The 15,850-nt window shown below is 46.5% G+C and overlaps 1 protein-coding gene across 1 annotated transcript in view; it reads left to right on the forward strand.

The window, feature by feature from the left end:
- Positions 1 to 15,850, forward strand: part of LOC139054130 (uncharacterized) — a 102,608-nt gene that overhangs the window by 12,936 nt on the left and 73,822 nt on the right. The window contains exons 3-6 of the mRNA XM_070530730.1: positions 1,218 to 1,344; positions 2,221 to 2,357; positions 9,630 to 9,780; positions 11,439 to 11,611. Coding sequence (XP_070386831.1) covers positions 1,218 to 1,344; positions 2,221 to 2,357; positions 9,630 to 9,780; positions 11,439 to 11,611 — 588 coding nt within the window. The remainder of the gene's footprint in view (positions 1 to 1,217; positions 1,345 to 2,220; positions 2,358 to 9,629; positions 9,781 to 11,438; positions 11,612 to 15,850) is intronic.

Below are 15,850 nucleotides of genomic sequence, written 5' to 3' on the forward strand. Positions count from 1 at the left end.
ACTTGCTCTGATGACGAAGGCGATCGTGACGTCATCGCCGGTGTCGACAAGGCGCGTGGTTCGAATAGAGCACTCAGGTGACCCCGTGTTGACGTCATCCTCGCGTCCAGTTTATCGCCGCTACGCTCGGCGTGCGAGGGTGGCGGAGCTTCGACGAAAATTTAATTGGTGAATTGCGGAGCTGCTACGCACACAATCGAGAAAATAACTTCATAAGTTGAAGTATACTGCGGCAGCCTTCCAAACCACCATGAATATTCCCAATGCTGAAACCTCTTCAGTGACCCTTTATGATATGGTTTGAGGTTGTAAAGAAAAATAGCGTACTTTCGTATTCTCTTGCGGCAATGCAATCATCTTGCCATGTTCCCACTTCTTTCTTTTTGTCCTTTTATACAGCATATTACTACTGAATTTCATTTTTTGCTATATACTGGAACGTGTATGAATGCGGTGCAGCTTTCGGCTTGATTCAAGAGGGGGAATAACACTTATTTCTCTAAAGACACTAACCCATACATGGTGTTCAGTCATAGCCATTGTATTATAAATCTTTACGCATTCGTCCGGACATATTTAATGTAAATCATGTCGGATTTATTGCGTGCATCCCACACGTATGCGCATTTTAATAGGTCTTACTAACGATGTGTACGCGACGAGCTCACTTTTGGAAGTGCAATATTTCCTAGCAGGTAAAATGTCTTTAGCACCACTGAAACTATGAAGTGGTCCAGGTTAGCTTTGAGTTTAGACATATGTTCATTTATTTGAACTCATTTAGAGCCCTCTTTTGAACGTCGCTGATGTTGTACGTATACATTAATGACATCTTTTTACGAGTTGCGCTCATAGGAAGACATTTAGCAATATTTAGTTCCATTTCCTGTATTGAACATCAGTTGCCAATTGCTCATTAACGTTTTAGCTCTAGTTGATCCTCTCCTGACTATATTTGATGTATGCAATACATCAGAAAAACGAAAAAAAAACGAGAGTGCACAGGAGCATTTATTTGTAAGTCCACATAGTAAGCGTCACTCAGACCAGGAGAGGCGTATGCGATCGTGGCGCCGTGGTCGCCCTCTCGAGGCCGTTATGGCTTTTTTCACTGAGCGGACTTGTGGCAGTGACATCCGCGGCGATTCCATGAAAGAGTTGCACTTCGATAAACATATCCTTATAAGTGGTGAATAAATTGGTCTCTCTTCTTGCAGTGAGCCCGGGAGAAAGGAGATTATCATCATGTGACCAAGACGTTCTGTTCCAGTTCACCAATGAGTGTGAGAAAGTGTTCAACGATGTCATAGCAGCATCGCCAGAAAACTATACCGTCAAGTGCAGGTACGGGCAAGGGTTATACAGCTGGGCTACGTGGACTGCCGGCCTGCGCTGCACAGCATGTTAAGAATATATGATGGCCACATTGACCGACAGAGCATTCGCACTCACGGCAGATTATCGCTGGGATTGATTTTATGCTTTCTTGTGCTGAAGTGGGGTGTTTTCCGACTAAATGGAGGTACGAAATTGTATAATGCTATTCTAGAGTAAACGTAGGGCGTATCGTTGCAGCCCAATTTTTTAATAAGCGGTATAGCGAGCCGACTGCCTAAGTTTGTGCATTAGTGTCCAAGTTCAACTTTCAGTATACAGCCTGATCAGGCTCACTTACCACTGAGGTGGCTCTCAGTTATACACCAGCGTTCATCGCCGAACTGCCCCAAGACCCACCAGAAGAATGCCTGCTCTTCTCACGGCAGATTCTGGCATCCACATTATTTCATTATGCCAATAGACAAAACGTTACTGCTTCTCCCCCCCCCCCCCCCCCCACTTACTACAAGCCCTCAAGCAGCCCTCTAGAGTAACCAAGGCCCCTCTTGATACGCCACCCAATATCGTAGTGCTAGTGACCTCGAGGCTGCGTGTACGATTCTCGGTGCCGCATTCCGGGGGCGGCAGAGTTCACATTTCAGCTCGGAAAAATGATTCCTAGGTGATCGAAATTAATCCCCGTGCCCTGCACAATCGCGCACGATAGCCCATATGCAGATTCGGATGATGAAACCCACCAATCAATAATTAGACAGCCCTTCTATTGGAACACGGTTCCGAGGGTAGCAGCTCTATCACGATATTTATAGATGAGGGCAGAGCTGAAGAGAAATAACGGCTTCCACGTTAAGGTAATCTGACCTGGGATGTTTTGTCTTACAGTTACTTCAAGACGTATCACAGCTGTGTCCACGACGCACTGCGGTCAACAAGATGCGATGACCATGCGGACATAATGGAGAAAGCACTCGCCAACATTGAGCAGCACAGGCTTGCGAATAGTCTGAACTGCGAAAGAGGTAATTATAAGCTCTCGAAATATCCTTCAAAGATGGTCTTAGTTTTGCCACAGTGCCAGAACGGCTGAAGTGTTTCCAAGCTTTCGCTAAAGCCCACAGACTTGGCAGTGTAGTCGTGCCACTTCCTTTTTAATGGTCCAGCATGGCGGCGTTTTCTTCCCTTTTCTCTAAAAGAATGTTTATGTAACACACATTTCGCGGGTCCCCTGTGTGTGGTCTCAACAAATATGACTCGTATTGTAGGGATTAAAAAAAACTGATTGTAAGTGGCGTTCACAAGCAGAATTTCAGTTATTGGTTCCAATAACGACTATCAGTGTATCGCTGCGTAAGTGACGAACTGTCGCGCCGCGCGCTAGTTTTGAACATGTTGAAAATACTGACGGCTTATCACTTATCTTGCGACATACGGCCACAACGATTAACTAGTACGATTCGTGGCTCCATCTCCGCTGCAGCAGGCCGAAAGCATTACTGCGACGAGAAGGAATTGATTTGCTATGAGCAAATAGACGTGCGACCTCTTGCGTTGTTCAAATTTCAGCTGCAGAGAGGGGTTCGCAGTTGAATTTTGAGGTACATGCTGTACATGCTGCCAGTGCAATGAAAATTGATAACCCAATGAACAGGGTGGTGCCGGCGTCTGTGACTAGTCCGCTTTTCCTTACTTAGCTCGTGGTGGCTGGTCGAAAATCACGGCGGCATGCAAGGGAAGGTTAAGAATGCCGCTAAAACGGACCTTCAGCAAAGAAAAGTTGGCAGAACGCGGTCGTAAACGTACCGAAAGTGCTAGAAAACATTACAAGGCCACGCAAAAAGCTTTATTGTATGCAAATAAACCCATGCTCTCCGGCAGGTGCGAGTAGCCAGTGCCTGAGCAATCGGCGGCAGCCATCTTTTAGTCCTTTCGGAACGGGGCAGCCTGCGGCTATTCAGAAGAAAATTAGGTTTTGCTCGGCATATTAATGCATCTTTAAGGCGTACACGTCACTTTGACGTGGTGAGTTTTCGCGGTTTTGTAGAGTCGCGTGACAAGCAGGTGAAGTGGGTGTAGCCCGAAAACTTTTGTCCAATAACCGATGGTTAATGGCGAAAAGTGGTCGAATCAGAAATAACCATTTTTCTTTTGGTCTTTCAAATCATGCATAATCATTGTGTACACGTCGTACCAGACGGGGAGCTAGCGCAGTTTTCGTGACGTCGTCTGACAGACAGGCGAAGCGGGGGTGGTCCCAAAAAGTTTTTGACCGATCGCGGAGGGCTGATTGCAGAATTGGAATAGCTTTAAGTAATAGCGCCCCTGGATCACTTTTATGCTTGTATAACGTCGCAGCAGCTGTTAGCATAGTTATATAAGGTTGAACAAACCGGTGTACTACTTTTTTCTATTGCAAGAAGGGAAATAAGTGAGACAACAATTGCGGAGGCCTTTCAGTGAACAATTTTCAATACCTCGGCTGATCTGGTTACATTATGAGTGTATTTGCAACAACGGGCATCTTGAAACGAAAGTGTAAAATGGAATTCTATCCGCGTTGTCGTAAAATAGCCAGTTTTGTGTATCAATGCAAGCAAGATAATAATCCGCGGACCCCTAAGCACTTATGAGTTTTGAATGCGAAAAGCCTTAATGTTCAATCCGCCTTTCTCATGGCGCGAGGGCCCATGCACCCTGCCCTACGGATTAGTCGCGAAACGTTTTAAAAGGGTCGCGCGCGTTGCCGCACGCGATAAAGTGCCCCGGAAAAAAAAAAAAGAGAAACGTTCGGATGCGCGATGCTGCAAACACTCGTGCCGTGCACCGCGTTGAAACTCCACTAGAAGTAGACGTCAGTGCGGTGCCGAAAACGTGCGTAGCATAAGACTGTAACTCCACTTTAAAACAGAAAGCGGCCAGGAGTTCGTCCGAGTTGTCCGGACTACACCGTGAGCCATGTAGTTGCCCCTTTCATTGATGGCTAGCAAATTTAACGAAAAACCCATGCGTTACGCTTGGACGGCACTTAAAGACATCACGTTGCTGACGAAGTCTTCTTGCAGCGTGGACCCTCACTTGCTGGTGGTGGTAGCCCACGTGCCTGACTTCACGTACTCGTTCGTTTAAGGCGCGGTAACACTGGGTCGATACGAGACGACAGGACGCTCTATTCAGCACAGTGCGTCACTGAAATCATTATACCAGGCCGACGACGACACAGCCATATATAACGTAACCGACGAGCGCGAGTTGTCGTACTGCGACGTGCTTTCTTGCCGACGGCACCGAGAAAATCAGCGTGCCGACCATCGTTCGACCAAACTCCGCGCGAACGGCTGTCGAACCTACAACACGATAGCGAGAGCGTCTTCGCTTGTATATATAACGAGTCGTGCTTAAAATGAGTCAAAGATGCCTACCCGTTTTGAAATGCACAAGCTTCAACCCTCTCAAACCGCGCACGTGAAGTTTGAGCCAATGTTGGCACTGTTGAGCGAAGGCTAAGCCTGGTGGCGACGAGTTCGTGCGCCCGCCACTGGCGGTCCTGAACTGAAATGTAAGCATTTAGAACAAAGGAAACTGCTTTTATAGTTCAGTGCTGGCCTTAGCGATTTGAAATCAACTACACTTCGCACGGCGCGCACACAATAAGCGGCAAGCGGCGACATAGCGCTGTACAACGTACAACATCTGTACGTCACCGTACCCGTAAGCTACCTGTCGCATTCGTCACATAGATGGGTGGGTCTGCGCGTGTTAATACGTTGACACATTTCTCAATTCCAGAGATTCACTGTTTACCTCTGCTTCAAACGGGAAACAAGAGACAGTGCATTCGATATACAGCAGCATATATATACACCAGCTCATCCAAAAAACACCATCCAGCTCAGTTATATCAACGGTGTCAGTGATGGCATCCGCGTTTTCGAGAGAGAACACGGTCTATAAATGAGCGCTTATGCGAGCACAGTTTTCTCTAATAATGCTTTATGGCACGCGAAGACGGTAGGTATGATGGAGTTAAAGAAAGCGAAAATCAGCAATAAATTAACGGCCTGTAACATTTGGATCACAACTGCCGTTGAGTGGGTCGGCGGCTCGTATTGACTCGTCTCAGGGTGGAAGGACACGGCACATATGCGCAGATACGTATGCTTAGCTACGGTTTGAGATGATTTCATATCAGCGATGCATATTTTCCATAATAATTGACACTAACAACAATCTGTAGCTGTAGATGTCGATGCAAACAAGTGCACCGCTTTGAAATACTCCGACGCGGAAGACTGCGCTCAAAAACTTCTTGAATATGCGAAATGTCTATATAGTGTGTAAAAAGACTACAAAATTCGAGGTCCAAGTGCAGAAATCACAGACAACAAACTCCGAGGCAGCCGTGTCGGTAGACGGAACTCAGTGTGTCTTTATCGGCCGCACTGTTTGCACAAGAGCGCACTCAGGCCTGCTCACCCAGTAGTCGGCGAGTGCTACATGGCTTCCAGGAACTACATGCAGTCCCGTAAAGGCCAATAATAATGATTCGCCAACCACGTGGGCGCAGGTACACAAATCACTCAACGTGGGCGCAAGTACACGAATCAACCGGCGAATGCCTCAGCACCCTTCCAAAACGTTTCCAGCGGCGTGTCGCAGAGGACAGCACAGGAAAATGAAAAAGGCGCATTGAACGGCGCTGAGCGGTCCTTCGAGTTTTACTCTGCGAGTAATGTACCATAGCAGTACGTGCTGTCCGAGCCGCAAGCAGCAGCCTGCGGTGCCAACGCCGCATGCCACCGGCACGGCGAAGCCCTCGCCCCTCACGAAACACCTGGCACTGGTCCAGCGTCGCAACAGGCGTTTCTTTTTGCCCGCCCTGCCAAGCCACGGTGATTTTGACGTCACCACTTTCGTCATGTTGGGCTTGACAGTGGAAATTTCGGTCCAAGCAGTGCGGCGTCATAAAGCAAAGTGCACAGGCCTGCTACCGCGGCAGCAGGTGTGCCCTTTCGCCCGCTTTGCTTCGTCGAGGCGCAGCTCGTGACGCGGCGTCGCTGACAACGGCAATGCGTCTTTAGGTGCGGTTTCGCTGCTACGGACTACGGACGCCGGCATTTTCGCTCAATGGGCTATGACGCTTTCGCATCAAAAAATGTTAACGATGCGAAATAGGAGGAAAACGTGGTGTTGCCGTTGGGGCACAACTTGAGCCCTGTCGGTTCTGGGCATAGTCGGCAGGCTTGCTTTCATACGATTAGCTTGACACGTGGAGTCAATAAAAACAAGACCTGTATTTACAAGAGGTTCTTATGCTAGGCTTGTTCGTAACGCTGGCATATTGGCGATATTGTTCGTATGGTTGTCCATTGGGCAAATGGATGCTGGACATACTATCGAGATACATGGTGTGCTATTGCTGTGAAGAAACAATGCAGCACCCTTATTTATATTCTATATCGAGATGTCAAAGCCCACTTAAGGTTCAGTGCATCCGGCTGCCATTATACTACGCAGGTGCCTTCATAGGGAATTTCAGAGCGCATTTCAATACAGCCAGCAGTGCATCCTGAGGCAACATAACCAACTCAGTTTGCTACGCGTATTTTCAAAGGAACGTTAGCCATCATACACGACCGGGTACACCTCTATGCAAGCAAAAACAGCTGTAACAAATTTATGCAGTAACCCTTTGTCACTTGGAAACATTTCTATACGGAAAAAAATAAATAAATTACGCACAATGTTCAGTAGAGAAATAGATACAATCTTTCCTGATGTAACGGAGATGTTAGTCTGGCTGATAGCTTTGCATGCTACTCCAGGTGTTGGGTGATAATTATGATATCGGCAGTGATCATAGGTGTATAGAATCCGCCATTACCATATAGACTCATGTAAGGGCCTCATTTTTCTCTATCAATTTTGACGAGGTGCGGCCCTTACACGGGACCGAACGTTCTGTCAAAATTGCGCAAACACCGGATTGCATCAGAGGTCACAACGCACAGCCCTCGCCGTCTAGTAGCGGCACGTGGAAGTACGCAGCGCACCAAAATTCGCTGATTCACCGAACACAATTGCGTCTCTGTTGGGCATTTCTTTTTAATTTTTGGCTACCAAGTTAGGGGTGTAGTCTTTACACGAGTCTATACGGTAAGCAGAACCAGCAGGCTGTTAAGGCTACAATTCGAAATTGCACTCTTGTCAAGCAAGTTGTGTGGCGTCATTGACTGTTGAGGTAAAGGAACGCTCTATTTGCCTTTCATTTATAATTAATATCCGATTACAACATTACATAATATCTTGACCGGAGAAATTGTTCTCTGGCTAAACTGCTGTCAAGTTATTTCCTATGCATCCTGCTGCTGCTACTTTAACCGCAGCTTGACGGAACTAAGCAACGATCGCATCTCTGTGCTCCTTTCGTCATAACTGCCGGGGAAAACATTTTCTCGACTTCTAACGTGTTTTACCAGAAATGAAAAAAAATTCCAAACCAAAGCAGGAACAACGTTTAAGTTACACTTACTGCCGAAAATATGTTAGTAAGACCGTGTATTTCAACAAACTAGTATATGAAATGCCTAATAACGCGAATCGGAATCAACTTGAAATATGTGCAGCTTTGTTTCGAGCTGGTTTGCTGGAACGTATTCGCCGAGTTTCCCGGAACAGTGTCGCTGGGTTGTCGCCAGTTAGTTCTATCCAATCACACTTACGGTTTCACGTCCAGGAACGTAGAGCTGGGCGGTTCAAAACAGAACAACCTTGTGAAATTCAGCTGATTCTAAAGGTGACACAAACATTTTCGCAAAATTTCCGCACGCAGGGACCGCCACAACGTCTCCAAATGCGCGCAGCTCCGCAGAATGAATAATAGCGCCTCGGAGCACTCCGTATACCTACATACGTATAATAGGGCGAAAGGATGGGGCCAAGCTACCGCGCCAGTGGCGGATGCCTGGCGACCGGCGAGGCCGTCAAAATAACGTGGCACATTTCCTAACGGCGCTTTTTTGCATCAGCCGTTCACGTATTCGTTTTCATGCAAATCTGTTTGAGGAGAATCCGATCACGCAAGCCACTTCGCACTTTTCCCGCACAGATAAAATGATCTGTCGAAGATTCGAATACGAAAGCGGTCGAAACGAGTGCGAGGGCATACTCGAGGTGGATGCAAAGCACATCACCGATGCCAGCGACTATGCCTGCCAGTAAGCAGACTGAGAAGCAGCTAGTGAAAGCGGTCTCATGACACAAGTCGACCGCCCCGCAATAAGACGCTATTTTCTTTCATCTAGGTTACTTCGGTCGTACGTCGAATGCATCAGAGCAGTTATGAAGTTGACACATTGCCCCGAGAAAGAGTACTTCCTCGAGAAAGAGGAAGATCGCATCAGGGAAAATATCGAGCAGTTTAATGTTTCTTGCAGTGATGTCATAGGTAAGAGCGTGCCTTCGCATAGGACATCGCGGCCGGGTGAACCACACGCGCCTGCGCGCGGTGAGTTCGCCTTAGTCGCGAATCAAGTGCGAATAACAATACAAAGGCGGATGTTGACAGGTATACGCATTCGGCACATCATCGGTGTGCACATAATGCGTTATGGCTGCCCCATGATGTCTTTTTTTGGGGATGTGCTGCACACTGACGTGCGGGGCTTAGCGCAATAAGTCCAGTTCTGTACTTGTTCCGAAGGCGTGCAGTAGTCGGAACAACCCGCTGTTTCTTCCTGCTATTGATCTCGTGATTAAAATATCCGCGCGGCCTGCAGGGTGCTGTTGAAAGAGAATGCGACCCTATGTGCACCGGACACGGTACGTCTGGTGCATGAGCAGCCTTAGTCAAAAGAAAGGAAGCTGCGGCTCGAATGATCGTATTGAGCTCGGGGACGTCTGTTGCACCACTTTGCTCGAAGCAGCTGAAAGCACGGCGATCTCTCGTCCTTACTTTCCAAATGTTTTTGCGCCAGGAGGTTCCACAAACATGACACGACGCAGTCGGGACTCAGCCGCGCTCGCGTTGCTAGTGGCTTCGCTTCTTTTGACGAAGGCTTTCAATAAATGTCATCTGCCTTTTGAATATAAACTATGCCTTTAGCGAAGGGTATACAGTAAGGAGGCGCTTACGCCACATGCATGCAATGGTTCACTATGGCTTCGAATGACTAAAGCTGCGGTACATTATGGAGATACCTCGAAACAAATTTTGTTGGCTCGTGCTTGTACTTAAGAGTGCTCAGCAGAGCAGTCCTGCTAGATCATTTCGAGTTATAGGACGCCTCTCTTTCCAGATCACATCGTGTACGCGCCACAAATGGGTGATCAGTCGGCTTGCCACAAGCGCTCGGCGCTCCGCAAATTCTTTCTGTGTGGCTTAGCGTTCCACTATGTCACAGAAAAGAATGACAGCAGGATCAGCGAAGACCGAAGACTACTGTGCCAGTAAGGACTTCCTTTTTGTCTGGTGAAGGCAGGCACATAGCTCTGGGCACGCACGCACCACGGATGTGTGTCTTTAAATGCAATTGCTCATTGCTCCGCAGGCCTCAAATGCGGTGACTAGTAGCGTCCACTCTATTACCTGTTTATTAGAGACAAAAATAGTTGAATGGAATGCTGCTTATATCGATGCCTTTTTAAAGCCATGGGCTGAAGCGTCAAATTGTCTTGCAAATCCCTTAGTGCACGTATCGCATGATGATGGCTGATGATGGAGAACGATGAAAGCTACAAAACTTATGCGTGTGGACTCAAACATGGTGACAGCACAACTGGTTGGCAGAAACCGAGCGATGGCGGCTGCGTGGTTTAGTGAAAAGCTTGCTCGCTGAGGCGCAGGGGAACAAAGCTAATCGAAGCCATAGGCGGTGAAGACTGACGAGACATAAAAACCTTTGAATGCCACGACAGTGTTGTTCTTCGTGATTTGCTCTTTTCTATTGTTTAAAGTTTTCAAACCACGCTGACTCCTTTTGAGAGCTTGTGAGGCCTTTGAATGTAATAATAATAATAATAATAATAATAATAATAATAATAATAATAATAATAATAATAATAATAATAATAATAATAATGTTAGTATTATTATTTAGATTATTTACATCTGGGGTTATTTAACGTGCATCCAATGCACAGTAGACGGGCGTTTCTAAATTTCGCCCCCATTTAAAACCAAAGCCACCACGGCACCACGGTGGGTGATGATAATAATTCAAGGTTTCCTTGAACGAGGGGAAGAAGTGACGCTAAATATAGTGCACAGCAAGCAATGGACACCCACGTTTTGAGGACTGCTCTAGAAGCCACGTATTGACGTGATCGTTTCACCAATAAAAAATTAGCAGCACATTACAAATGATATAATTAAGCAGCAAACAAAAATACTGTAGGATTCATCAGGTGGTTACCAAAAGACAAAGTTGGCTTTCTGCGCACAAATTTCCCTTTCTTTTTTAAAACCTGGCGCACGTTAATTGGGACACCCAGTATACACACAATCCACATCCTTCAAACGAGATCTAGTGAGCGCACATAGGGCGAACAGTGAGCGCACATAGGGCTGCTGCCACGACGGGATGCGAAGAAGCTAAACCTGGTTCAGTACCGTCTTCAAGAGCAACTGTAGGTACTCGGCTTCCGTGCGTTTAACTGGCTTTGGCGGCATCTAGGTTTCAATGACGTGTAAAGAATGTCTACGACTGAAAGCATTTTTTTTTTGGTAGAACTGCAAAACCGGCGGAATGCAAGGTGAAAGCCCCGTCGATTACCCTTTCTGCTTGATGCATTTTAGAGTCGAACATTGATACATGTTCATGCTCACTGGGTTGCATAGCGCTCGCAATTGCAGCGAAAGTCCGCTTGTTAGACAGACGACTCACTTAGCACTTGCATCGACTCCTGGATTATCTCTGCGGAGTGGGGCAGGACATGTGAGGAGGTTTATCTTTAGGAACCAGCGAGTCGTAACGCGGACAGGGAACAAGGACGCGAGAAGGCACAAAAGAATACAAACACGTAGAGCTATACGTGCGCGCATTCTTTTGCGCCTTCTGTGTTATTGTGCTATTGCGTCATCGTGCTGTTCTGTTACTTCTTCTTAGGGCCGTGCACGAATATCAGAAATGCACATCCATGGCACTTTCTTCCACGGATTGCTTCATGGACGAGGCACTACGTAAACATGTCTCCTACTTCTCAAGCGGAGCTCTAGAAGACCAAGGAGTGGCTTGCAGTTCGGACGGCATGCCCAAGGCTCAGCGTTCACAAATTTCAAGTGAGTGTTATAGCTACGTTCGCTCTAATTGTCGTGAGAGTGGTAAGATATTTTATACAAAAAAGTGTGCACGAAATGTACACGCAGCGAAAGCGGCATGGCAAATTACCCTGCAAAGCATAATACAAAGAAAATTTCAAGTTGCGACTAATATAATAGGAAAATAACTTCGGTCTCTCCAAACATAATTTCACTGAGGTAGAAAAAAGGAAAGCTCAGACGACGGGACCTCTGCGGCGCGGGGAAGTTGGTTCCAGATGATAACCGTAAGCACAGAAAAAGGATGACTTCATGAGAGCGAGAGCTCGCGCTTGCCTTTGTCGATCATGTGGTATTGACAATGGGAAATATCTGTTCGAGTTATAAGTAATACAGTCTCATACTAAATTATAATTAATATAGGCGCGTCACTGGTGCAGCCTTTCATCCAGCGTGGTAACGATAGGCAGTAAGGATTTATCTAAACGTCATTCTTCCGGTCCACTTTCTGCTTCTCTTTCCGATCTACATTTTACAATATTCTTTCTTATTTTAACCTAAAACTGCTCTCTCAAATTTGCTGTATGCCAATCGTTAGCCTCGTTTACGCTCAAATTTTTACCATCGCATTGATTTAGAACATCACAAATGATTGTTTGAAATCTCTAAAATAGTCATATATAGTTTGAAGCTAAACATTTCGACAGAATTGCCTGTCTGGTTGGGAAATTGATTAGAACTTGAGACTGACTCCAACCAAATAACTGAATTTTATTAGCCCGACGTTTCGGAGCCCATTCGGCTCCTTCTTCAGGGGGTTGTTCTTCGGGGGGTGGCGGTGTGCCTCTTTTAAAGCGTCTTTTTTGAAGAAAGGAGGGGGGGGGGGAACACGGGAGGTGGGGAGACACTCCACAGACGGAAAGGTGGGGGGGAACAAAAGGAAAGGGGGGTTTGTGTTGTTGACCGCTTCCAAGGAGCTGCGATGACCGGTGCTGGGTGGAGTGCTCACGAGGGTGCCCTTGATGGGCCGCGGGGGGGGGGGGGGAGGTTACAGGGTCGCGCCGACGTTCTGTGTTGGTGAAACGAGCGGGAGTCTATCTGGCTGTGCGTCCTTTTCTTCTTTTCGTCATGTCGCCAAGGCCATGGACATAGACCGAGGGTAGGTTGCCCTTCACACGGTTTATGTTATTCTCCGTATTCTGAATGTGCCATGACTCCAGTAGTAGTCTCTTTCGCCAGTTCGTTTCTGTTTGAAGGATTTCAGTTTCCTTGAAAGCAATTTTGTGGTCGGCGACTTCAGAGTGTTCCGCGACGGCGCTGCGAATACGGTTGAATGTCCTGACGTCGTTCTCGTGTTGTCTGATCCTTTCTTTTAGATTTTTGGTTTCCCCGATGTACGACGCCGGACAGTCAGCACAACTGATTTTGTAGACGACGCCTTGAGCTTTTTCTTTTGGTGGACGATCTTTTGGTTTAGGGAGGAGGATATTGAAAGTGTTTATTGGTTTGTGCGCCACTTTGAGGCCTTCTTTTTTTAATATTCGGCTGAGCGCTTCGCTGGTACCTCTGATGTACGGGATGGACACTCGCTTCTGGGGTTGGGGAGAAGTAAACGGCTGAAGGTCCCGCATTTTGTTTCTTCTTTTTTGTTGTCTGGTTGTCTTTCGAATGAAGTCATCTGTGTAGCCATTCCTCTTAAGTTCGTTGAGAACCGTTCTCTTTTCTTTCTTTAGATCCGATTCCGATGAGGAATGAGTTTCGGCTCGTTTGAATAAAGAATTTACAACAGACGCCTTGTGGTTTGCCGGATGGTCGGATTGGAAATGAAGATAGCGGCCTGTGTGGGTTGGTTTTCGGTAGACTGAAAATTTTAGAATGCCGTCTTTTCGTGTAACTTACACGAAAAGACGGCATTCTAAAATTTTCAGTCTACCGAAAACCAACCCACACAGGCCGCTATCTTCATTTCCAATCCGACCATCCGGCAAACCACAAGGCGTCTGTTGTAAATTCTTTATTCAAACGAGCCGAAACTCATTCCTCATCGGAATCGGATCTAAAGAAAGAAAAGAGAACGGTTCTCAACGAACTTAAGAGGAATGGCTACACAGATGACTTCATTCGAAAGACAACCAGACAACAAAAAAGAAGAAACAAAATGCGGGACCTTCAGCCGTTTACTTCTCCCCAACCCCAGAAGCGAGTGTCCATCCCGTACATCAGAGGTACCAGCGAAGCGCTCAGCCGAATATTAAAAAAAGAAGGCCTCAAAGTGGCGCACAAACCAATAAACACTTTCAATATCCTCCTCCCTAAACCAAAAGATCGTCCACCAAAAGAAAAAGCTCAAGGCGTCGTCTACAAAATCAGTTGTGCTGACTGTCCGGCGTCGTACATCGGGGAAACCAAAAATCTAAAAGAAAGGATCAGACAACACGAGAACGACGTCAGGACATTCAACCGTATTCGCAGCGCCGTCGCGGAACACTCTGAAGTCGCCGACCACAAAATTGCTTTCAAGGAAACTGAAATCCTTCAAACAGAAACGAACTGGCGAAAGAGACTACTACTGGAGTCATGGCACATTCAGAATACGGAGAATAACATAAACCGTGTGAAGGGCAACCTACCCTCGGTCTATGTCCATGGCCTTGGCGACATGACGAAAAGAAGAAAAGGACGCACAGCCAGATAGACTCCCGCTCGTTTCACCAACACAGAACGTCGGCGCGACCCTGTAACCTCCCCCCCCCCCCCCCCGCGGCCCATCAAGGGCACCCTCGTGAGCACTCCACCCAGCACCGGTCATCGCAGCTCCTTGGAAGCGGTCAACAACACAAACCCCCCTTTCCTTTTGTTCCCCCCCACCTTTCCGTCTGTGGAGTGTCTCCCCACCTCCCGTGTTCCCCCCCCCCCCTCCTTTCTTCAAAAAAGACGCTTTAAAAGAGGCACACCGCCACCCCCCGAAGAACAACCCCCTGAAGAAGGAGCCGAATGGGCTCCGAAACGTCGGGCTAATAAAATTCAGTTATTTGGTTGGAGTCAGTCTCAAGTTCTAGTCATATATAGTTTATGCTCGCCAAGATCTAGCGGTGCATACACTCAGAAGTATAGAGCGTTATTTATGTAGTGAAAGTTGCATCAGAGAATTAATTAGATGTCATTGTAAAACACCCCACTACCCTAAATAACGTTGTGCGACCAGCACGCAACAACCTGCTGCAATCAATCAATCAATCAATCAATCAATCAATCAATCAATCAATCAATCAATCAATCAATCAATCAATCAATCAATCAATCAATCAATCAATCAATCATATGTGTATATAAAGTGCCCAGGAACAACCTCAATGGTCTTGGTGCTAATAATAATAACAACAATAATAATAATAATAATAATAATAATAATAATAATAATAATAATCCATTAATTGACAGAGGGAGGAACAGAGGTCGCTTATTCGAGAGGGGAATGCAGTGTGGCGTGAACAGGCACTCACTTGATGGCGCGGCAGGCCACTGGACTGCACCACTTTCGAAAATATTAATTTTCAAAGTATCCGACGAAGTGCATTGGCGTTCCAGTTACTTTTCTTACGAAAAAACTGTTTTATTCATTGAAGCACTAAAGTAACTGAAACACCAATGCATTAAAAAAAATTATGGGGTTTTACGTGCCAAAACCACTTTCTGATTATGAGGCACGCCGTAGTGGAGGACTCCGGAAATTTTGGCCACCTGGGGTTCCTTAACGTGCACCTAGATCGAAGTACACAGGTGTTTTCGCATTTCGCCCCCATCGAAATGCGGCCACCGTCACCGGGATTCGATCCCGCGACCTTGCGCTTAGCAGCCCAACACCATAGCCAATAAGCAACCATGGCGGGCAATGCATTTTGCCGGACACTTAGAAAACTAATATATCGAAACTAGTGCGGTCCTGAGAATTCGTTCTAAGTGAATGCGCCTTGTGAACTCACCGGCTGTAATTCGTAGATTGAAATAGTGGTCGTAATTTTATTAATTGAAAAGTTAATAAACATAATTGTCTTGATTATTTAATTAAGTATTTTGATTTCTCGTAGAAGTAATGGCGACCTGATTGAGTAATTTAGATCAAAGATTAGAATTGTGCTATCTGCCAGAGGCAATGTTTTGAAAATTTGGCGCAGCTAAAAGAAAAAAAAAACACCCTGTATACTATAGTGTTATTATACGCGCCACTCGCGCTTTCGAAGAGAAAGTGGCATTAGAAGT

The sequence above is a fragment of the Dermacentor albipictus genome, chromosome 1 (genome assembly GCF_038994185.2).
Source record: "Dermacentor albipictus isolate Rhodes 1998 colony chromosome 1, USDA_Dalb.pri_finalv2, whole genome shotgun sequence".
Lineage (NCBI taxonomy): Eukaryota > Metazoa > Arthropoda > Arachnida > Ixodida > Ixodidae > Dermacentor > Dermacentor albipictus.